Here is a 24,537-nt window from a genome sequence, read left to right as displayed (position 1 = left end):
AGCCCAAAGTGACCTTGTGCTGCGTGCCATCATCCTAATCCGCTCTTCCTGTGACCTCCGCAGCTTCACCTTCACAGGCCAAGGAGGGTGCCATTGCCACACAAGAGGACCCCAAAAGCAGGCTGAGAACCTCCAAGCTTGGCCCTCCAGAGGCTGCCCGCCAATGTCATCACAGACACAGCGTAGTAGTCAGTGGGCTGCCTCCACCTTGCTGTGAATGTCCGGGGAGCACCAAGACATAGCGGCAGGGTTAGGAAAGAGCACAGCCTGGGCACGGGTAATAATCATTTGTACATACTATTCACTATTGCCAATAAACTCCCAAGAATGTCTCCATGCCTATAGCTCTTTGTCCTGGTGAGCAGTGTTCGTGTCACTCAGATGTGAAACCTTTCTGCACAAGATAAAGGCTGGTGTCTCAGTCCAGGGCCTCTTCCCTGTGCTTTGTGCAGCCTTCAGGCCAAAGTGATGGTCTGGCCTCTCACTCCCTGGACACATTACTGGTGCCTGCACCTCGACGGTGCTGGTCATTGCTGCCAGAATGTAGTGGGCAGGCGTCACAGGGTTCTCTCTTTCTCTCTGTGTGCTCTCGGCAACTTTAAGGAGGGGCTGGCCCCCATCTCTTCAGCATCTGTGACCGGTGATGCTGTGCTCCTGAAAGGCTCAGGTGCTGAAGGTGGACAAAAGATCAGGTGCGTTTAAAGTTTCATTGCTGTGTCTCTATGATATGACCGTGATCACAGAGCACAGGTGGGCTGCCCTCGGCCAGACAGGAGACAGAAATTCTCAGAGGCAATGTGGAGATCTTGGAGTGTCCTCATTGCATGTCGTCATTATCCTCCTGCAGTTGAGCAACTATTAGGGCCACCGATGCATCTCCATCACAGGAGCATTATCACAGAGGGTATGTGCATTGCCATAAACCAGGCTGGAGTCAAACATTCATTGATTCAATATGAGGATCTATGGTGTCTCCTCACTGCATGCCGTCACCATCCTCCACAAATCTAGCAGCTATGAGGGCCTCCCCAGTGCTCCTGCCTTGTCTGGCCAGGGTGGGGTCCTGATCTCTGTCTTCATTGCCTTTGAGGGCCTTCTTGCCCTCATCCCCTCAGTGTCCTCCTCATCGGAGGAGACCTCCAGCTCCTCCATCTCCTGCTCAGCCAGCGCCATTTTGTAAAGGGCACAGCAGGCATTGACCATGCGTGACACCCTCTGCGGACTGTATTGCAGATCTCCACCAGACTGGTCCAGGCACCAGAACCTCATCTTCAGCATCCCACTGGTTTGCTCCACCGAGTTGCAGCATGAGCCTCATTATATCTTCGCTCTGCAGCAGTCTGAGGCCACCACATGAGTGCCATCAGCCACATCCTCTGTGGGTAGCCCTTGTCCCCAAGGAGCCATCCCTGCAGCTTCTGTGGACCCTGAAAGACGTCAGGGGTCTGTGACCGACCAAGAATGTAGGAGCCGTGGACACTCCCTGGAAACCTGTAGGATGCATTTGTGGTGGTCGCAAACCAGCTGAACATTTAGCAAGTCCTTTGCAGTTGACATAGTGGACTGCTTGTTGCCATGGAGATCTGAGCACCACATGAGTGCAGCCGATGGCACCCTGCACCTTTGGGAAACCCAAGGTCTGGGCAAATCCAATTGCTCTTGCATCCTGGCTGTCCTGGTCCCGGGCAAAATGCACAAAGTTGTGTGTCCTTGCAAAGATGGTATCTGTCTCATGGTTGCATTTGTGGGTGGAGGCTTGTGATAGCCCACAGAGGTCACCTGTGGAGCCCTGGCATAGAAATTGAGTGCTGTGGTCACTTTCATGGCCATGGCAGTGGATGCTCTTCATGATCCCTTGGCACCAAATCCTACAGTAACTGGCAGGTGTGACATTGGATTAGTGGATAACATATAGGAGCAAGAACTATGCTGATTTCTCCCTCTCTATTCCAAGACTGTAGAGATCCAACATGGTGGTCTAACCACTGCCCTGGCTGAGATCAGTTACCTCAGCACAGGTTGGGACTTTGCAGGTCTTTATGTCTCAGTTAATTGTGGGATAGACTTGGGAGCCAAGAAGAAACCTGATCAGAAGTTTCTAAAAAGGTAATGTTCAGCTTTGAGGTTCTGCATTCTTCTCCACTTGGAAGTGATGTTAATTTTACACTGTAGTCACCATTACAGCTCAACGGTCAACATTTCACAGGCACGGCCTCCACACAATCATCACAGTTGTCTTGCAGTAAGGAAGAAGGTATTTTGTATTTTAATTAATTTTACAGAAAATCCATTCACACTGTCTTCAGTGTGCGGTTAGTTTGTTGTTGTCATTGAACTCTGTTTTTCTCTAGTTGATCAATAGCTATCGTATCTGACCTACAGTTGCTTGTTGAGAGATTAGTTGTCAGATTTCTGCAGTTGTGATGTTTTCAGTTTAGTGACTAAGCTTCAAAAATCCTGTACTTCGGTCATGAAATATTATAGGTTGCTAAACTGAACTGATGTTTCCTGTATGCTTATATCTTCAGACAAGAATTACCGTGGACAAGTCTCTACGACTACTCTTGGCCACATTCAACAGCCTACGGGAAGACCTGCTCCATTTGCAAGATGACCTAAATGTATGTCCAAGGAATTGCAAAAATTCAGTGTCTAAAATTAAATACTTATATTCTTAAATCTTAACTTAGATGCTTAAGAGCACCTAAAGTTTAGAATGATCATTAGAACCTGTTGGTTTGTTTAGGTCAAAGTTAAAGTCTCATTATCTTTGTGGTTACAAATCTCAACTACATTATAAAAATGTTTGAGCTCAAATTTATTAAAGTAGTAGCCAGGAAAATAATTATTAGGAAGTGTGTACTTTGCCATGTATGAATTGAATATTGAAGGAGCTATAAAACTGTCAGTCTCTATAAATTCTTTTAGAAACAAATTGTTCGACTATTTCAAAGACAGAATTGTTATATTTGATATTTAAATATACGTTTTTTTCCCACACTTCATTCCCTGCTTTTCCACCTCACCTGAGGCAACTAACTTGTAGTGGAACCTCCTGGATGGAGATCAGCAATAGGAATCCTTGTTATTTTCCCACTTGCCCGTATGCTAATGATATCAGCCAATTGAGCATAAACTAGACGTTGAACCTACCTTGTATGATTCAGTAATTTTAACCATACCCATGTGGTGTAAAATCAGTGGGCAGGTGGTTAAAATTGTCTGGGTGATTTACCCACTGGCTCCCCCACAGACCCCTCTGCCTTCTCTTTTAACCTATTTTTCTGAACAGCTGGCAAGGGCACCCACCTGAAGCAGACAGCTCCTTCTTTAAATGAGCATTTGTGAGCTTGATGATGTTATCAAGCTCTCACTGCAATATAACTGGTGGCTTGTGCAGGTAAGCAACTATGGCCTTCTTACTAGGCAAAGATAGCAGGAAGAAAATTCTAGGTCAGATGATGCTCAAACAGATAAGCTTTAGTACTTATAAACTTTTCCTTTTGGGCCAGGTACAGCACGATTGCCTTCCTGTCTCAGGTTTCAACCATTTCCTCTTTTGTGACTCTCCCAAAATACACTCACTGCTACTTGTTGCCAACAACCTTCCTGCTACCCAAAATCCTGCTGGCCAACTGGCACTTCCCGTTCTTCTTGGGCAGACTGCTGACTGGCATGCACGTAAGGCCTGGGCATTAAAATCGTGTGGGACTCACACTGCTGAGGTTGGGGGCTTGGTGCTCATCTTGCCTCCCACCCTGTCCCCAGTTATATAGTGCACTTACCAGCTGGCCCATTGATAGAACCGCGATTGACAAAGTTGCATGGAATGAAGAGATTGGATAAGAAATGACATGAGAAGCCCCATCTGTCTAATCTTATATCAGATCCACTTTGAGAAATTCATCAAGTGGTTTTGTACAAACTGTATCTTTATCATCTATAAGAGTAAGGAATAAGCAGAAGGGCTCTTTCCCTAACAGCAGCACTTAAATGCACCAGTCTAAAGGTGCAGGATCCCATTGAAGCAATCGGATCTACTGGCTTAGTAGCACAAGGATTATAGAAATATTTGAACATACATTGGAGAGTGAATATTCCTACATCTTCCCCACAGCTAGATTTGTCACATGATCCATAATATCTTCAGGATGTAGATGACAAACTACTGTGTTCTATGCCATTAGTTTTCTCCTCAGATGGTAGTTGAAGTCATGTTATTTTCTGTTGGAAAAAGACAAGTTGACATTAAGTTTGAATATTGATGAGTCAGATTGTCCTGCATTTGATTAATGATGGGCATTTCATAAAAATAATTTGACTCATAAACTGTGGAGTTGAAGCTGAAAATTGGAGATACAGAATGCTAACTTTAGTTTAATGCCTGTTGTTTAGATCCTACAGGCAGCATTTTTGTGTTTTAATTCACGTATATGTGGTATAAATACATATTATAAATATATCACTTTTTAATTTAAAGGAATTGTGAAGTTCTTGGGTTAATATTCATAATCAGAACTGCACTGCTGTTAAACATGGATTCCTTTATTCTCCTTCTGGACCTCCTGTGGTATATGTGTATGATAACCTTGAGTGGACAAAGTGTACAATGCAGTTCTCAATACACCACAGGAATGTTTGCCTTTTTATTTCCACAGAGACTTGCAACAGACAAGGAGATGCTGGAAAGAGACTTAGGTTTTAAATCTCAGCAGGTGACAGAATATTTGCAGCTCTTGGAGTCTGTGCGAGAGAACAACCGACAGCTGCAGGTAGAACAGTAGCACAGTTGTTATGATTTTTGTACTCAGTTCTCCTGATAATAAATAAAATGGAGGATGCTAATGCATCTACTGGTGACTAATCAGAAATCTTCCCATGAGAGTATTCATCTTATAGGCTCTAACTCATTCCCTTTTTACATTCTACTCAGCATACTTATAAGGCAAAACTTTTAGCTCTTTAGGCAGGTGGGCATCCGACCCAATTGAGCTTAAAATGATGCACGATGACATCAAGCGAACGTCCCGACGTCATTGCGCACTCGCGCGACATTTCGGTTGGCGTGTGGGCATCGGAGCCAGCAGCAGCATGCCCACTGACAATTAAAAGGGCATTAAAGGCCATTAAACTGGTAATTAAAAGCAATTTTTTGCTGCCTGTCCAATCTTACGGTTGGCGGGCAGGCGAAAAAGCCAAGTAGCCGTTGCACTTTTTTGGAAACCTCATCCATGGGCGGGATGAGGTTTCCAAAAGCAAATAAAAATAATTAATTGACCTGCCAGCATGAAATCACGTGAGCGGCAGTCGGCTTCCCAACCGCCCCCTGCCGAACCCACCCGACAAAGGCAAGATTCTGCCCATAAAGTCTTTGAGACCTTGCAGCATTTGGTGAGTTGGGTGTGTCCTGCACTATTTCCATCACATTTCATACAACTGAGCCAATGATATATTTCAGAAAGTTATAATTGTAAAGATGAAGTTGGAACTCATCCTCCTGCTAACTGTAGTTTTTAATAGTGGGGTATTATATAGACATTATGGTATAGCTCCATCAATTAGAATAATATCCCTACAGTACTGCTTGTGAAATCAAGTACAATATCACTGATTCAATTTCATAGATGTACCATATGTTATTGATGTCCATACCAGTAAAAATAGAATACAGAAAGTAATCCCATGGAGGTTTAAATCAGACTGAGAGATACTGGTCACAAAGTCATCAACATTTATTTTCTAATTTACAAAACGTGTTGACCCACAAAAATAGCAGGACTGTAGGATTTCATACAAGTGTGTTGGTGCATTTGTTACGAATATCGCGCAATGTAATTTTAAGCCCTCTAGTGATTGCTTTCTGTATTTCAATTTATTTTTTTCTGGTGGGACATCAGTAACAGATATTGCTATATATTAAGAAGAATCTGCTATGGAGTGTGTTCCTAATGGTTTACAATTTGTGGTTCAAATGACCTCTCAACCACTATGTCTTTACTGACATGCAAAATGCCATCTATTCATTCTGTATACCTAGAGGTATAATGGCAGTGTTATTTGGAAAATGTCATATGTTGCAAAGGTTGTATAATGGTCGGTAAATGCTTTATCTTCTTCTCCATCCTTCCAATGAAACATCATTTCCAGCATCCAGTGTCTTGCTTTTATATATCTCATTATCCCTTCATCTGGCAGTCAATAAATGAACTGAGCTGTGAAAAATCAATTACTTTTACTCTTGACATCTTTTGGTGAAGAGAATGCTGAACACATGCAGTGGTGTTATACAGTACTTGTTTTTACATTAACAGTTGAGCTAATAATTTTCATGTGAAAACTGCAACTGCATTAATAGCATAGTCTACATTTTAATAATTCTCAAAGTAATAGTCATTTGTTAGTATAGAACTTGCGTATTGCTGAAAAAAGAGACATTTTTGTCAAAGCTTTTGCACTCTTCAGGACAATTTGCAAGAATACCAAATGTAAAGGGAACAACTATTTGTACTATATGAAAAGAGGGAGCTATTTGGCCAGCAATTGGACTCTGCAATGCCTTGATCAATCAGTGTCAAGTTGCCTGGTTTAAATTTCAAACAATGCTTGGCTGTTAACTGTCACACACCATCAGCTGGTGCATTCTCCATGGTAACACCTCTATCAATCAGAGTCCAATTGCCAGCCAATCAGCACTCTCTTCTCAAACAGTATAAATTGTTGTTCCCTTTACATTTGGCATTCTTGCGAATTATCCTGATGAGTGTAAGATGAAAGGCTTCAACAAAAAAATTATTTTTTTCAGTAATACTCAACTTAACTAACACTACATGAATTTAGCATATTGTGTCAGCAATGCGGAACGTTGTGGGAGATGAGGTAGATGGGGGGGAAAGATCATAAAGGTCATGCTCTCAAAGTGTCTTTTTTTGGTGTTTTGGTTTAGAACACCATTAAGGATGGCAGTTCAACTAACCGATCACTTGAGGATTTGATCTTAAGTCTGAGGAACTCAGAGGCAGATAAGGAGTTTCGTGTGAAAGAGTTGGAATACAGCAAGCGTGCTCTGGAACAAGAAAATGAGGCACTCCGACAACAGGTAAGAAATAGGCGCGATACCGTCCACATAACTGAGCCACATGTGAAAGAGAACTTGTTAAAGTAATCTGGATTCAAAATACTTGAATTCATTACATGTTGATATCTTCCTAAACTTGCAAACACGCTTATACCCAATTGTGGTACTGTTCCAGCAAAAATATTTCTGCATAAAAGTTTCTAAGATGCTTGGACCATGTATATGATGCCTATTTTTGCATTTACTGGGCTCCTGCCAGAAATTCACGGGATCCCTAACATAAGTAGATTACTTAATGTTACAGTTTGTGAATAGTCCTGTTGCTGTGAAGCCACAGAATGCTCCCCCTGCCCCCTCTGCCTGTTTCTGAACAAAAGGTCAAATATAAATCAGGGTCATTTTTGGAGTAAACTGATCCTTTTGTTAGACTACTTGGTAGTTATAGTAAAATTATAAATGTGCTCAAATTCTAAAGAACATAAGGCATAGGGAATACAACAGGTTAAAGATGCTATCAAGTTAGAAGAGAAGAATCTTTTGGCAAATCTCCATAGTAGAGTTCAATTAAACAGTCAAATAAATGAAGACCATGAACAACAAAATTCATTTTTCATGTTAAAAGCAATTAAACTTCAAAGGAATGCTGCCCTATTTCTATAAAATTAGCGAGTGGGCTCTTGCATTTGATGTGATCACCACCAAAAACTGATCAAACTTTCAATATTCAATGATATCTTGGACCCATTGAAAATATGACTTCTTGTGGTTTTTTTCATGCATCCATGGGATGTGGACTTCGCTGGCTGGGTCAGCATTTATTGCCCATCCCTAGTTGCCCTTGAGAAGGTGGTGGTGAGCTGCTGCCTTGAACCGCTGCACTCCATATGGTATAGGTACACTCACAGTGCTGTTAGGAAGGATCCATTTAATGAGCTGGCGCACCAAATACTTGACATATATATCAACTTGAAACACCTTCATAAGAGGCTCTTGGGAATCACTTTGTTTATTAGAAATAATGATCTTTGTCAATAACAGAACCATCCATGAGGTGTTAGGTCTGTATCAGGAAGTAGACATTATGGGTTATCTTTTGTCACGACGAATAGTAGGTTATCTTCATCATGACAAAAAAACCAGTCTTGGTGACTATTTTGAACATTGACTGCAATGTTACTCTCCTATCTCTACTCTAAGGGTTGTAAGCTCCTCTTGTTTGCTGATATTATGCACTATGGTTGTCACATGCAGAACAGTGTGCCTGGCAACTCCTGATGTTGACTGGAAAACATGTTGAGAGTAGGAGTCCTCAAGGATAAGCTTGTCATTTGTTGGCAGTGATACACCCAAATCTGTCCATTGTTAGAATATGATAGGTTTATTGGTAGCCTCCAGGAAAGCGTCATCACTTGCACAGAAACCTAGCATTGCCCAAAGCCATGCTAATCACAGGAGATGATGGAGTCCATCCTTTCTACCATCAAAAAGATTCTTGTTACCTCAGAGTAACTCCCAAGGCCAAATAGGAGGTGTCAGCCCTTCTTTTAGTTGTCTCTGTCTGTACAAGCTTGCTTTTTTAAAAAAGGAAATATTTCATGCTGTAATAAAAAAAACTAATACTGTCTAATATTCAGAACCTGACAATTAATTAATGAAATACTATCCCAGTTTATAACTTCAAATAAGATTATTTGGCTCAATTAAAAATTAAGGAATTATCACAACAGGCTGTTAATGAACCATAGTGCTTCCAAAATGCATTGTTGTCATTTGTAAATTTTATGTACCTTAGATGCTTTAATATACCTTAATCTTTTTTTGTGGAGAAACATACTAGCCTAGACTTTCTGGTAAGGATGTGGCTTAATCATAAATTGCAGGAAATGAGTACAAAACTCCCCAAAAGGGAGTCATTTTAACTTTTACTACCATGTATGGAATGGGCTATAGCAACTCAGCCACCTGCTTTACATCCTGATGATCGCTTGGCCTAAATAGCCAAGTGGTTATGGTACTGGGTTTATAATCCTAAGATCAAGAGTTCAAATCTCACACTGGTAAACTATGAAACAATGTAACTTCATCTGAAAAACAGATGGAAATGTGTTTGTACTCAAAAGAGTTACACAACATCTGTTACATCATCAAAATATCAATCGAGTTCAAATCTCACAATGGCAAACTATGAAACAATGTAACTTCATCTGAAACAGATGGAAACAGGTTTACTCAAAAAAAAAAGAGTATCAAGAGTTTAAATCTCACAATGGCAAACTATGAAACAATGTAACTTCATCTGAAACAGATGGAAATGTGTTTGTACTCGAAAGAGTTACATCCTGATGATCTTCTTTCCTATTGACATCTGGTGGAGCTCAGCACATGAGCAGGTAGGTGATCCAGTCACTGGACTGGAAAATTGCAGTTCCGCTGAAATTTGAAGGGATGTGAACAGTTAAAGGCAGGTGACAAAAAAGGGGGTCAAAATTTCTTACAACACTTGGACAAACTCAGAATGCATTTCACCCATTGGCAGCCTTTATCAAGGCTGAAGGGGGAGAAAGGTAAGGAATCACTAGCAAAGCTGAAGTGCGAATAAACCTAATGTGAAAAATTGAAATGGAGTCTGCCAACATAGAATGGAGTCCATAGAATGGTATGAATTAAATCAGCGAGTTGTGGAAATAATTTCCCTTACGTGTACATGAACTGAAAACAAATACCATATATTTCCCTGTAATAGTGTTACCACTCTAAACAATTGCTGTAACATGCATAAGGTGTAATGCTAAATATTACAGCCTGGCTTGTGTTAATTCAAATGTTTAATTCTAAATGACTTGAATATTGTTGAATTGGCAAGGAACAGTCCAGTCAGAAAACTGTTGCTTAACACTGACTATAATTTTTGACTTTTACAGCTGTCCAAGAGCCCATCAAGTAAATCATTCACCTCAATATTTAGTACAGATATCTCAAATAATTACTATGAAATGGTCAACAAGCTGCGTGAAGAAAAGGACAAGGAGATCGATTATTTGAGGGTATGGAAATTCTTTTCTTGTTTTCACTGTTTGCAATACAACATGATCACTATTTTTAAGCCTCAATTGGAAATCATTGTATGATACAGTGCAGAGGGGGGCCATTTGGCTGTCCAATTAGTCCAACTCCCCTGCTCTTTTGCCTTAACCCTCCATTTTTTTCCTTTTCAAGGATATGTCCAATTCTGTTTTGAAAGTTACCATTGAATCTGCCACTACCATGCTTTCAGGTAGTGCATTCTCAATCATGACAACAAAATACATTGACCTTGGTTTTATTTTTCAGTTATAGAATTCACTGGCTAATTAAAATGACTCATTGCTACTGGCCAATTAACTGACAGTTAACACACAAAGTTCGAAGAAAATAAGTTGTCATGGGAAGTGAGAGTCCTGTAAAAACAGATGCAGGTAACACTGCAAACAGAAATAAGGAAATGGCAGTCTTGTTGTATAATGACTTTGACCAGGATTCTGTCAGGCCGATGGTGATCTCGCCCACTGGTGCTGGCGGAGATCCCACATCAGTTCAGTGGGGAGGCCTGATGGAATCAAGCACCTTTCAGGCACTTAAGTGGCCACCATCAGAGATCTCTGGTGGCAGAAGTCCCAGCCGTCAAGAGCTGCCAACCAGTCAAAGGCCGGCAGCTCCTCATGTTGCCAGCATCAACCGGAGTGGTGGCTACTGGTGGCAATGCATCCACCAGAGAGCTAGGATCATCATGGGGTCCCAGATGATCCCAGTTAGTGATTCCAGGATAGAGATCATGGGCTGGGGGTTGCAGGAAATGGGGAGCATGGGGGCTGGAGGCTAGGACTGGGAGTAGCTTTCAGTGGCCAACTGCGCACCCCCCCCCCCCAATCAGTCAGGTCCCTTGACTGCGTAGAGTTCCTGATAATAAGGGACCCCCACCAGGAGATCCAACAGGTTTGCTGGAAAGCCATCATTAAATTGCAGTGGACTTGGGGATAATGGATTTCAGTTGGCTCATTGATGAGCCTAATTGACATCCCATTGTCGATGGCCAGGAATTCAGCATCAGCCTCTTCCACTCTCTCACTTAATCAGGGGAGGTTTTGCTGTTGCCAGGAGATTGACGCAGGACTTCTCCTAGGATTAAGTGGGCCTGGTTGCCATGCCATGACAAGTTACATTAAGTCTAGCCCTTTGTGCCACTCTTCAGAGTGGGGGAAGGGTAGAACATACCTGAAATTGCAGGGAAACTAATAATGAATCAAAGACTGGAACTCACTGAACTTAACTTAAGCAAGAAAACATATCTTGAAAAAAAATGACACTGAAGTCTGACAAATCATTAGGTCCTGATGGTTTCCACCCTCAATTATAAAGGAATTGGTGAAAAAATTGCAGATGCAGTAATGTTCCAAAGTTGTCTGGTTTCAGGTATTGCCCATTAGATTGTAAATTTGTAAATGTAAAGCCATTATTCAAGAAAAGTGAGAGAGTAAAACCAGGAAATTGTAGACCTGTTGGTCGAACATCTGTTGTGGTGAAGTTATTGGAATCTATAATTAAGGATAGAGTGAATGCGCACCGAAAGAAACATGGGCTGAATAGAAAGAGCCAACATGAATTTGTAATGAGTAAGTCATGTCTACTGAACCTACTTGAATTTTTTTGATGAAGTAACTGAACTTGCAAACAGGTGAATGTCTATGTGGACTTAAGAGGTATTTGATAAAATTCCACATAAGGGATAGTTAGCTAAAATTAAAGCATATGGAATTGAAGGCCAATTATTGACATGGTTGGTTGAGTGAGAGATAGCAGCAAGTAAGGATCATGGGCTGCACTCAAATTGGAAAGAAGTGACCAATGGTGTCTCACCATATTAAGGTGGATTTAATGCTCCCAACTGGTGGCTATGAAGGTTGTGGGCGTGAAGGAGCTTCCCTTTCAAGATCACTATTATTAATCCTATACAAAAAAGCCCATGTTTAATTCCTCTGTCCTTGCAAACTACCACACCAAGCACCGAGTTCTGATTACCTATTATCCCTGTCCTAACTGTCACCTGGTCCCAAAATACCTCAAATTAAAATTTCTCATCTTCATATTTAAATTCCTTAATGGCTTCACCCTCCCCTATGTCTATAACCTCCTCCAAACCTATAACCTACATGTACACCACTCTGTCCTCCTCACCGCAACCAACAAACTCTTCATTCTTGAGACTTGGGACTCTTGTGTATCTCCACCACCACCACCACCACCACCACCACCACCACCACCACCACCACCACCACCACCACCACCACCACCACCCCCCCCCCCCCCCCAGCCCCAGCCCCAGCCCCAGCCCCAGGCCTGGTCTTTGAAATAAAGTAGCTATGATTTCTTTCTCTCGTTCCACACCCATCTCCTCCTTTCAGACCCACTCCATTGGCCAAGCTTTGGACACCCCAACTAACATTTTCTTCTTTAGTGCAGCACCCATTTTTTTGATTCGACCTCCGTGAAAAGTCTTTGGAACACTTTTCCATGTGAAAGGAGGTTGATGATTATCATCCAGATCAGTCTGTTCAATGCTTTTATTTTCTTCTAGGTAGAGGGTTTATTGTTCAGGTATGAGCTGTGAATCTGACTTTTTGTTAATGTAACTTATCATTCCCTTTCAGTCACAAATCAGCAATTTGAAATGTGAAATGTCTTCAGGACAAGACAGTTCCAGCAGCTTGAAAATTAAATTGATGGAATACAATACTAGCCTGAGTGAGAAAGATGCCATCATTAAACGAAAGAATGAGGTGAGTAATATCATAAGTCTTCTCTTTGATTTCAATGGCACTGTCTGCTGGATTAAGAATGAATTCAGCAGAGTCCACTGTGGACCAATACATAGTATTGTGGCCCTGGATCAGCATAGCAGTGTTCTAATGAATGCAGTCTGGGGGTGGGTGATTGTGCACTTTCTCCATATAGATAGGGACCAAAGTCAGAATTTAGAATCATCAGTTGGACATTGGTTGCCTGGAAACAGACAGTCAACAAGGTACTATCAAATATACCTGACTCATGATGCTGGCATCAGTCCAAGCTTCATCAATGCATTGTGTTGCTAACTACTGCCACTAGTACTACTGTGAGGAACAGAAGAAGAGGAACTGCTAGATTTTAGTGTTTCTACATCAATGTGTGGAATGGATTTGAGAACATTCACTCTTCTAACAAAAATGTGGGAGTTTGCCCCATTCTCTCCTATTCTGTTTCTGCTTCACATATGATTCGTAACCATTTCAGTACTGGATTTCCTTGCTAAATTTCAAAGCAGACATGTAGTTCTTGCTTTTTAATGGGTTAGAATTTCTGTGGAGTTTCCCTGATTTCCCTCATGACTTTGGTGGAAGATTGGAGAAATCCTGCAAAAATGATGTATACCATTGTTCACAGTTTCTCTGGGTTGTCGCCTGATGCTATGGTTGGAGATCAGGAGAATCCCAGCAGAAATTCCAGGAGAATATCCATGACCAGATCTTTGGATTTTATTTTTTTTTAAATCAAAATTTAATTTGAGCTTTTTCTCTCTCTAATTTTGTAAGTGAGTTTTATCTTCCTTAGGCCTTTTCACACAATGTAGCACTCCTGAGCTGTGCGCAGGCAAGTGCATTCCTCCCCCAGCTGGTTGCAAGGAGATATGTAGGGCCAGTATCTGGCTGGGAAAGTAGTTGACACATCTGGTAAGCCCTCTGCAGTGTGAATATGAGGCTTTAACCTAGCATCCATGTACTGATAAGGCAGTGACATCAGCAATGTTGCAGCCTACTCTTACAGGAGTTAAAGGCAGCAGCTGTAATTTTAGGGCTTTGTAATCTTCCAGCCATCATCTAGATTGGTAACCAGAGATTAGCCACATTTATTGATAAACTGCCAATCAGTAGTATAATCAGGACTTTAATAAATGGACTGTCATTAAAACTATAATTCAAACTGATTATTACAACCTCATTTGAATGGAAAATATTATTCTTTTTTGAGGTCCAGGCCTGATGTTAGTGTAGATTTTGCCAAGATCAAAAAAAGACTTGTTACAAAGAGATTTGCAACAGAATTGATAATTGTGTGGCTCTGTGGCATAGGCCTGTGGAGTAGGTCCCCTGTCCTTTTCTTATTCTTTCATGGGATGTGGTCGTGGCTGGCTGGGCCAGCATTTATTGCCCCCCTCTAATTGCCCTTGAGGAGGTGGTGGTGAGCTGCCTTCTTGAACTGTTGCAGTCCATGTGGTGTAGTTGTACTCACAGTGCTGTTAGGGAGGTAGTTCCTGGATTTTGACCCAGCAACAATGAAGGAACGGCGACATATTTCCAAGTCAAGATGGTGAGTGACTTGGAGGGGAACATCCAGGTGGTGGTGTTCCCATCTGTCTGCTGCTCTTGTCCTTCTAGATGGTAGAGGTCACAAATTTGGAAGGTGTTGTCGAAGGAGGCTTGACGAGTTGCTGCAGTGCATCTTGTAGATGGTACACACTGCTGCCACTGTGCATCGGTGGTGGAGGGTGTGAATATTTAAGATGAAGGATGGGGTACCAATCAAGTGGGCTGCTTTGTCCCATGGTGTCAAGCTTCTTGACTGTTGTTGGAGCTGTACTCAACAAGGCAAATGGAGAGTATTCCATCACACTCCTGACTTGTGCCTTAAAGGTGGTGGACAGGCTTTGGGGAGTCAGAAGGTGAGTGACCCTGGTTGAACCCAAACTGAGCATCAGTGAGCGGTTTATTGCTATGTAGGTGCCACCTGATAGTACTGTCAACGACACCTTCCATCACATTTGCTGATGATCCTGAGTAGAATGATGGGGTGTTAATTGGCAGGGTTGAATTTGTCCTGCTGTTGTGAAGAGGACTTGTCTGAACAATTTACCACATTGTCAGATAGATGCCAGTGTTGTAGCTGTACTGGAACAGTTTGGTTGGGGGCACGACTAGTCTTCAGTAGGAGGAGCACAAGTCTTCAGTCCAACTGCCGGAATGTTGTCAGGCCCATAGATTTTGCAGTATCCAGTGCCTTCAGCCATTTCTTGATATCATGTGGAGTGAATTGAATTAGCTGAAGACTGGCATGTGATTTTTTTTTCACCGAATTGTTACACTGCAGGAGGAGGTCATTTGGCTCATCGTGTCTGCACCAGCTCTCCGAATGAGCAATTCACTTGGTGCTGTTCTCCTGCTTCTTGTAACATGCACATCCTTCCTTTTCAGATAACAGTCTAATTCGTCTTTGAATGCTTCAATTGAACCTGCCTCCACCACACTCTCAGGCGGCGCATTTCAACCTTAACCATTTGCTGCATGGAAAAAGTATTTTCTCATATTGCTTTTGCTTCTTTTGCCAATTACTTTAAACCTGTGCCCTCTCATTCTGAATCCTTTCATGAATGAGAACAGTTTCTCCCTATCCACTCTGTCCAGACCCCTCATGATTTTCAAAATTTCTATCAGATCCCCTCTCAGCCTCCTTATCTCCAAAGAAAATAGCCCCATATTTCCCTATCCATCTTCATATGCTGGGGCCCTCAGGAAGAGCCCAAGATGGATCATTCATTTGGCACTTCTGGCTGAAGATGGTTTCCAATGCTTCGGCGTTGCCTTGCCTCATTGGACTCAAAGAACCTCTGAAGTCAGATCAGCTGTGATCTTATCAAATGTCGTCACAGGCTTGAGGGGGCTGAATGGCTTACCCCTGCCCCTAAATTTTATGTTTGAATGCCATTTGATGCATGATTTCAAGTAACTTGGCAATCTGTAACATTGGGCAGAATTTTGCCCTCGGATGGCGTGCGGGCCCCACCAGCTTGGCGGCGGGTGGACAGCCGACCCCTGCCACCATTTTGCGTGGGCGGGCCAATTAAGGCCCACCTAGCGGCCTTCCCGACAGGAAGCACTATGCGCTTCTTGTGCGGCGGGGAAGGGAATCCCCATCTGTCAAAGTGCGCTCTTTTGCGCATGCACACGAAAGAGCGCACTGCTCCCTGAGGCAAAGTCCTGTCTCAGGGAGATTCGTGACAGGTAAGTAAAGGCTAAAAATAGATAAATATTGAAATATTAACATGTCCCCCTCTTGTGACAATGTCACACGAGATGGGACATGTTAATAATAAACACATAAAATTTATTAAACGTTTAAAAAAACGGACATGAAACTTCATCTCACCAGTGGATGAAGTTTCATGAATAATCTGGAGCCCGCTCGGCCTTCTGGCCTGCCCACCAGCCTTAAGCTTGGATGGGCAGGTCTTTAATTATCTTAATGAGCCTGTCAATGGCCTCAATTGTCCATTGACAGGTTGGCGGGCAGACAGCTGATTTCGCTGTCTGTCGCCTTCCTAAAAATTTAAAGGAACTGGGATGACGTTGGGGATTCCTCCCGATGTCATCCCACGTCATTTTCCCCTCGGCGAGCGGGCGCCGCCCCCATATCGCTGAGGGGAAAATCCTGCCCATTAGGGGAGTTTGTAATTTAGAAGCGCATGATAACACTAAATCTTACATGCTCCATATTGTAGAAGCTGAATGCAGCAGAAGCCTTTTATACATCAACTTGAGCTTGGCTACATCTAATACCAGGAAACTGCCTTGGTGCAGTAGGGCTATACTAATTTATGAATGAGCACTGTCTGAGCACAGATCGAAGGTGTAATTTCAGGCAGCGTGCAGGAGCCAACACTGAATGGCCTAACTTAACACTGCACCTACCAGGCAGATGCAATGAATCCTTTCATAATCAGACTCCAACTGTCAGCCATACTTAGAACAAAAAAGAATGAAATGGTATTAAAATTGATAAAAGATAAGTAGAAGACAACATTATACAAACTAGATAAAAAAAGTGTCAGAAATTTTCAAAGTAAGTTAACCAGGATTAAATTAATGTAATTTAAGCAACAGTCCAGCAAGCATTTCAAGAGGAATCTTCATCAGTGGACTATTCAAATAGTGGCCAATCTGCATCACCTCAATTGGCATTGACTCTGCTCCAATGCCAAATATGCCAGAATCTCCTTTTTAAAAGCAGCACCAGTAAAACCTTCCCTTGTTTTAATTTGTTCTTGAGATGGCTGCATTCATTACCTATCCAGACATTCCCTGAACTGCTGCAGTCCATGTTCCTCCCATGATGAAGTTAGGTAGGGAATTCTAAGGTACATACCCAGCAACAATGAAGAATGTATGATAAATATCCAAGTTAGTATGATGTGGAGCTTGGAGGTGATAATATTCCCACAACATTGCTACTTTTGTCCTTCTGGTCGAGGTCACAACCAAGGGAGGTGCTATCAAAATAAGCTTGGTTAAGATACTGAAATCACCTGCTGAAGATTGTTAATACTATAGCCACAATGCACTGGGTTAGAGGGGATAGCAGAGATACAGATCAAACCAATTGCTCTCTTATGTCAAGCTTCTTGAGTGTTACTGCTAAGCCCATCTATATCAATGATGGGTTTATTTCTCATTTAAGTATTCCATCAGATTTCCAATGAGCCTTGTATGAGGCGGAGAGAGAGGTCAGAAGCTGAGCTACTTATCAGCCACTCATCACGCAGTACCAAGCCTTTGCCTCTCTTGTCGCTGCAGTGTTAATAGAGATGGTCCAGTTATGCTTCTAGTCAATGTTGCACCCAAGATATTGATGACAGTGCAATACCTACCATTTTGTCAACCCAACCCTAAATGTTATCCATTTTAAACAAAATCATGAAATGGTAACACTCTCAATTTGGAAGGGTAACAAATGCCTTTCTTAGAAGGTGCTACTATAGCTGTCAAGACTCGCAGCAATTTGTACTGAGGAGAACATGCACTTCTGAACACTGAGACAGCATTATAAGTGTGCTTAAGTATAAATAATCATGATTGAAATCCCAGACTGAATCTGATAACTTTGATCCCTTTTAATCACTTTCTCAGGAAATCTTGAGACTGAAATCTTCACGTGTGGCTGAGAAGAATGTGACACACACAATCATTACGAAGCGGTAATCCATATTATTAACGTTGCTTAGAAAATACAGGATTATTTGGGGTATTGGCAGCTTGCTGCTAACCGACTGATTTTACTGTCCGCAATCCATCTCAACTGTATTTCATCAAAACCAATTGAATGTATAAATTGTATTAATTTAGTTCTGTTTGTATCTGACATGAATATGACCTTTGAGAAATTATTTAAAAATTCATTGACACAAATTTTCACAGCAATCAAATTGACACAAAAGGCATCAAATGAAGCTGTTGATGAGGCTGTATGCGGATGTATAAATAACCCACAGTTATTTGCAACTAATACAACTCCATCAGTGTCTGATAAACCTGACAGAAATAACTGGCTGAACATTCCACAGAGACCTGCCTAGCATCAACAGTACATTACTAGTGGTGTGAATGTTGAGTTATGGTCACATTCCCTAATTGCTATGGTGACCAAATACTTCGGGGCAGGGGGTGTGTTGGTGGAGATTTCAGTGTCTTTTTTTTTTAAAAAAAGCACAAGCATTTGCAAGCTACTGTATGTGCATCTCATGTGCATGTGCAACCTTTATGTTAGAAGACTGTACTTTCTCTGGGGAGGATATCTTACAAATAAGTGCTGGGGAAAGCTCTCACTACAGATACAACAGAAGAACATGAGGGCCCCCAATGGATCAAGCTGCTGTTTGGCCTTCACTTTTCCTGAAACCAATACTTATGATCTGAAACCAAAACCTTGAACTATGTATGATGCCTTTAGCTCTTAGAAGAAATTGAGTGGTAGGCAAATGATGTGCTCATGCTAATTACTTTGACATGAATATTACATTGAAAGTGTCTGTTTGTAGGATTTTACTAACTGCTGTATCATTCCTAGAACATCACATGAAAAATTTTACAAAATAAAAGCACTTTACTGTAGAACAGTTGACTCGCATCATGTCCCATTCACCCATATTCTCATTGACCTACATTGGCTTCCAGTTCAACAATGCCTCAGTGTTAAAATGCTTATCCTTGTTTTCAAATACCTCCACGGCCTCACCCCCTCCCTGTCTCTGTAATGTCCACCAGTCCTAAAAACCTGAGATCTCTGCATCCTGACTTTAATCACCCAACACTAGTGGCTATGCTCTCACCTGCTGAGGCACTAATTGTGGAATTCCTTCTAAACCTCTCCACCTTTCTCCTCCTCCAAGACACCCCTTTAACTCTACCTCTTTAACAAAGCCTTTGGTCATAAGCATCTTGGGTTGTTTTTCGGCCCATATCTTAACTCGGTCCAAGTTTCATCCACCCGTAATCTCTCGGTTTGCTGATCTGACTCCCGGTCTGGCAACATTTCAATTATAAAATCCTTGTCGTTGTTTTCAAATCCCTCTATAACCTCTCTCCTTCCTATCTCTGCAACCTCCCACAAGCCTTTGAGATCTCTGCACTATTCCAATTATCGCCTCGTGTGCATCCCTGATTTTAATCACTGCACCACAGGTGGTTATGCTTTCAGCTGCCTTGGCCCAAAACTCTGGAATTCAATCCCTAAACCTCTCTGTTCCTCTCTTTCCTACTGTAAGATGCTCCTTAAAAACTACCTGTTTGACAAAGCTTTTGGTCATCTATCCTAAGGTCGTCCTTTGCAGTTTGGTGTCAATAATGTTTTTACTTTAAATCGATATCACTCTTGTTAATACAGCAAAACCAAGGGGCTTAAGGGCAGTGCTATGTAAATGCAAGTTGTTGCTGCTAACTGCAGGGTAGGAAAAGATTAGGTCCCAGTTAAGGGTTTGTATTTTGTTTTGAAGTCATCAGTATACTTCTTCAATCTAATATCCCTTAGATGCAGTGTTTGCCTATATATTTCTTTTAAACAGCATAGCAAAGAAATACATTCATGCAGTGCACTTCTATTGGTGCTACGTGTAAACTTGGATCAATGTTACAGATTACTCAAAAAGAATTGGAGGGGCAAACAGTTCAAAGTGTTTATTGTGGAGCAATAGCACACTTATTCAAATACAACCTATAAATCAGAATGAGTAGACATGCAACCTGTAACAGCTATGGATGGATTACTGAGCCCTGAGAGGGCACATTGACAGAAGAAGTGACATAGTTTGATCTCTGGTTTAAGGTAGCAATCTCTTCTCCTTTGGTTTCCCCTCACGCTGGCTGGAGATGTCAAGCGAAAATTAACATGGATCCACCTTAGGGACTCTTTCCCTTGTCTTTCTTTCAGCTGTCCATTTATGTAGTTTATTTTTGGGGACTGGCGAATACCCCCATGCCAATCACTTGTTCATTACATCTTCTCAGTCATGAGATCATTCCTTTGTTTGTATCTTGTCACTTTCATACAGCTTGTTTTACAATGCCTACACTAAGGCTTGGGCCTAGAGTTATGTTCTCGACTAGATAACGGCCTGGTGAAAAGACCTTATTCATTTACCAGAAACAGGATGCTTGGGAACCAGAGAAGGAGTACTCTCTTCCTCGAAAGGCGGTGGAAGCAGAGTCGTCGGATATTTTTAAGGCAGAGCCAGATAAATTCTTAATTAACAAGGGGGTGAAAGGTTATCGGGGGCAGGCAGGAATATGGGGTTCAGGTTACATTCAGATCAGCCATGATTTTATTGAATGGCGGAGCAGGTTCAAGGCGCTGAGTGGCCTACTCCTGCTCCTAATTCATATGTTCGCATTTAATTAATTTCTTAGGATTTAATAAGGCCATTAGACAGTGATTTTTTTCATATGCACACAAACATCAATTCATCAGTGCAGGCAGAGCCTGATGTAGGCAGTGGTGTGAGGCGAACAAATTTCTCCCTATATTTTTTCAGTCATTCACCTCAGTAAATTTGAGGAACAAATAAAGCATGGAAGTGCAAGCAGGCACTGTGTGTCCACAAAAAATGTGAGACAGAAATGGTAGCGGTTTGTTTAGTCATGGGGGATATGGATTTGAGCCTGTACATCATGATGTGCCATTATCTTAACTTGGTTTTGGTCTGAGGTATGTTTGGAGTAGCTCAGAGTTTCTGTGGCTTTTGGATGGTTTAGTGTTGCAAAAGATTTAGCAAATTAGGCTGAGTAGGTGTTGCACCTTGTGTATACAATGAAATGATTATGGCCCAAAGAGCATTTTGGTAGTTCCATCTTAAATTACTAGATGAAAAATTTGATAGGCCAAGATCTTGCGACCCCTTCCAACCCGGTGGGATATAACAGTCCCGCCGAACTGAAGGGAGATTTAAATGGCTTGCCACATCTGCCGGGGGAGACGCTGCAGGGGGGCCGTAAAATCCTGGCCCTGATGTAAAGAAAATTGACAGCATATTTCTCATCAACCAACAAAAAATATTTACCCAGAGTAGTAGCTGCCTTAGTTTGCATGAAATAAAAGCTAAAAATATATATTGTTAATATTGTTGCTTGTATCAAGTGAGATATGATATGCAATCTCAGGGTCTTGCAGGATAACTTTTGTTTTTTTTTTCCCTCAATATAGCCGCCTTGACTATCCAATACTGGGCCTTTTGAAAGATTATAAACTTACTTCACCTGGTAGAGAAATACAGACTGTTTTCATTGAAAAGACTGGAAAACTGTAAAAACAGGTACATTAATATTAACATCAGCCAGCTTGTTCACCCTATAAAAGGATGCAAAAAATGCACTGTCTGGTTCTTAGAAAACTTCTACGAGGAAAATGAGTGAATTGTGGAACTATATAAACTGGTATAAATGCAGATGCCTAATTATTTACACAGTAAGTTAAGGACTGTTCTGCAGAATGACCTTTCATCAAACCTTTTTTTTTTGTTTTCACTTTAGGAATTCTGTTCATGAAACTGAGGATATATTCGTAGAGCCAGTGTTTACTATTTTGAAAGAGAAGTTACTCAACATTTTTTCCCCAGCCGATGATGGTCTCTCTTAGCATGTGATTAATAGGTTAAAACAATTGAATAATGCTGAATGTGTTTTATGGGTCTCTTAGTTTATTTTAGTTAATTCAGTTCATTTTTAGTACTGTTAGAAATGTTGGCGGTTTTGGCGGTAAGGGCATTACTTTTTATCTTGCAATTAAATAAGATTCATAATGGAGTTAAATAGGAATTTGGTGTACGGTTTAAAGACTATAGTGTAAAACATGTAAACTGTAATATGAAATAGAGTGGTAGAGTATGAACTAGAACAATGTTGTCTAATATGTGAGCCACAAGTAACCATATTTCTGGTTAGTAAATAAAGAGTAATAGACATCATTATTGAGAATGTGATCTCAACGCTCCTATTTGCAAGGCACTCTCATGTCCATCCACCATTTTATTAAAAGGTTAGATTAAAAAGCAGAACATGTGAGTACTTTACTTCCTCAGTGGTGCAATGTTTGTTAATTACCTGTATTGTTTAAATGTATTGAGGCATTTTTGACTAAAATTTGTGCATGTGGCTAGTCAGAAATTTCTATTGGACAACATTGATTTGGAAGTAGCAATGCACAGGACAGCATTGCCTTTCATTTGTGTGATTCTCTTTTTCATGGAAATCAGTGCAATGATATGTATATTTGCCGAAGAACAGAAGCATTGTCAATGACTGATCAGGCGCATTATAAAAATGGATCATCTTTTGTTCTGAAGGTGTTTTGACTATTCAAAATAGCTGAGAAATTTGTCATTTTTGGAATTCTAATATTATGAGGATTGTTGTTGTGTGACTGAGGTTATTGACCTTAGAATTAGACTCAAAAGTTACAGACCCAGAAAAAAATTATTTAGAAGATTAAATCCTATTTATATATAAGACAACTTTTATGCCAGTCAGTTAGGGATTAAACAATGCTCTCTGAGAATCCATGCACCTTAATATTAAAAAATTCAGGATTATTTCAGACTAGCAGATATCATTAATTTGTCAGACCACCATGGTTGTTTAAAATAACCATTATTTATCATGAATGAAAACAATCTGATTCAAATTTAAATGATCTGAAAATCAAACTGAACATAAAAAGTGTAAAATAGACAGTGTCTGCCTTTTTATAGATTTATTTTGTACAAAAAGCAATTTTGAAACAAAAGTAGACTGTTACTTCTTTTAATATTGGGGATGAAGTGTGTACAAGTTCCAAGTACAAGATGAGGTTCAAGCTGTATTATCTAAATAATAATAATAATAATACAGGTTCATTAGGAAGCTTTTTTAATTATAGCTCATTATTCCCTTTTGGAACCTAGTGCAATTTAAGTGAGGAGTATAAAGTTCTGTTCTGAGTCAATATAAATAGATGAATTTCTATGCCCCTTGGTAATTCTTCCTATTGTGTTCCTGGATGCTTTTCCAAGCTGCCTGGCCAATCGTCAGTTAATGAAAGGTACATTATGAAGCTAAATGTATTTGTGGAATTCCATAAATAAAAATATTAAATAGAAGATTGCCTTTTGACTCAGTTTATTGTTTGTTCTGTGGCTGTGTTTTTACAGTTTGAATTTAGGTATGGGCTCCAATGATTTCACCATTTGTTCTACTGAAGTTAATATCAGAAGAAACCAGGTCTGTGAAGCAAGAACAGTCTGAAATGATAGGTCTAGTTTGTTAATCTTGGTAAAGAATTAAAAGCATATTGTGCAGGGTTGTAAGACTAAGGTTGGAGGCAGCGGAGGTAGGATCTCTAGGGAAGATGAGGTAAGCAAGGGTCTTGGAAACAATGACTTTGTTTAGTTGTGGGATCATGGTCCAAGTGTCAGAGAGTTAACGTATAGCTTTTGCTAGGTGGTAGTTGATTCACCAAACAAGAACATTACCTTTGATAGCAGATTTAATAACAATCCTGGGGCTGATCTGAGGGAACAAAGTGCTGCAAGTTCCTAAGGAGATAGCCTAAAGTTAATATCATGCCGTCATTTCTCAATGAAAAGATCTAAAGAGAGAACAAGGCCAGAGGGAGGGGTCTAGGTGAAATGAAAATATTGAAGATAGCTGGAAGGGTTTGCTGTGTGGGTTGGGGTGGGGAAGAGAGTCCTAACAGAGAAGTAGGTGCAGAGCCAAAAGATTAAGAGCTCAGGGTTGTGCTGAATTCAAATTCATTGCAGTTAAGAGGATAAAGGTGAGGTCTTTGCTGATCATTCAAAGTCAGAGAAGGGTCAGAGGGCAAAATGAAACACAGCCAGGAGTGAGAAAGGAAAATGAAGAGGAAGAAGAATCAGGAGGGTTGTTAGCATCCAAGAACTGTTGAGGTTTGCGATCCTGGACACCTGAAAGGAAGGAAGAGAGTTTTTTGTTAAAGCGTGGTATGAGGTGAAGGATGAAATGGAACTGCAGCCGGCTTTGAGATAGTGTGATGCAGCTGAAGAGAGTGGTCAGGAGTGTGCATGTGGATCTCAGAATGTGGCAAGAGTTTGAGGAATGCTGAATATCCTGGGAATACAC

At 41.1% G+C, this 24,537-nt stretch overlaps 1 protein-coding gene across 2 annotated transcripts in view; it reads left to right on the top strand.

Moving 5' to 3' along the window:
* The window catches only part of pof1b (POF1B actin binding protein), a 103,176-nt gene extending 79,636 nt beyond the window's left edge, over positions 1 to 23,540 (top strand). For both annotated transcript variants that reach the window (XM_041196314.1, XM_041196315.1), the window contains 8 exons: positions 2,529 to 2,621; positions 4,659 to 4,772; positions 6,944 to 7,096; positions 9,997 to 10,119; positions 12,760 to 12,888; positions 18,046 to 18,113; positions 21,611 to 21,719; positions 21,937 to 23,540. In XM_041196314.1, the coding sequence (XP_041052248.1) occupies positions 2,529 to 2,621; positions 4,659 to 4,772; positions 6,944 to 7,096; positions 9,997 to 10,119; positions 12,760 to 12,888; positions 18,046 to 18,113; positions 21,611 to 21,713 (783 nt within the window). In that variant the 3' untranslated portion in view covers positions 21,714 to 21,719; positions 21,937 to 23,540. The remainder of the gene's footprint in view (positions 1 to 2,528; positions 2,622 to 4,658; positions 4,773 to 6,943; positions 7,097 to 9,996; positions 10,120 to 12,759; positions 12,889 to 18,045; positions 18,114 to 21,610; positions 21,720 to 21,936) is intronic.
* The last annotated feature ends 997 nt before the right edge of the window (positions 23,541 to 24,537 follow it).

Source organism: Carcharodon carcharias, chromosome 9 (assembly GCF_017639515.1).
Source record: "Carcharodon carcharias isolate sCarCar2 chromosome 9, sCarCar2.pri, whole genome shotgun sequence".
In the NCBI taxonomy this organism is placed as follows: Eukaryota; Metazoa; Chordata; class Chondrichthyes; order Lamniformes; family Lamnidae; genus Carcharodon; species Carcharodon carcharias.
The sequence above is the reverse complement of the archived record's forward strand: the minus strand, read 5'-3'. Positions and strand labels throughout refer to the sequence as shown.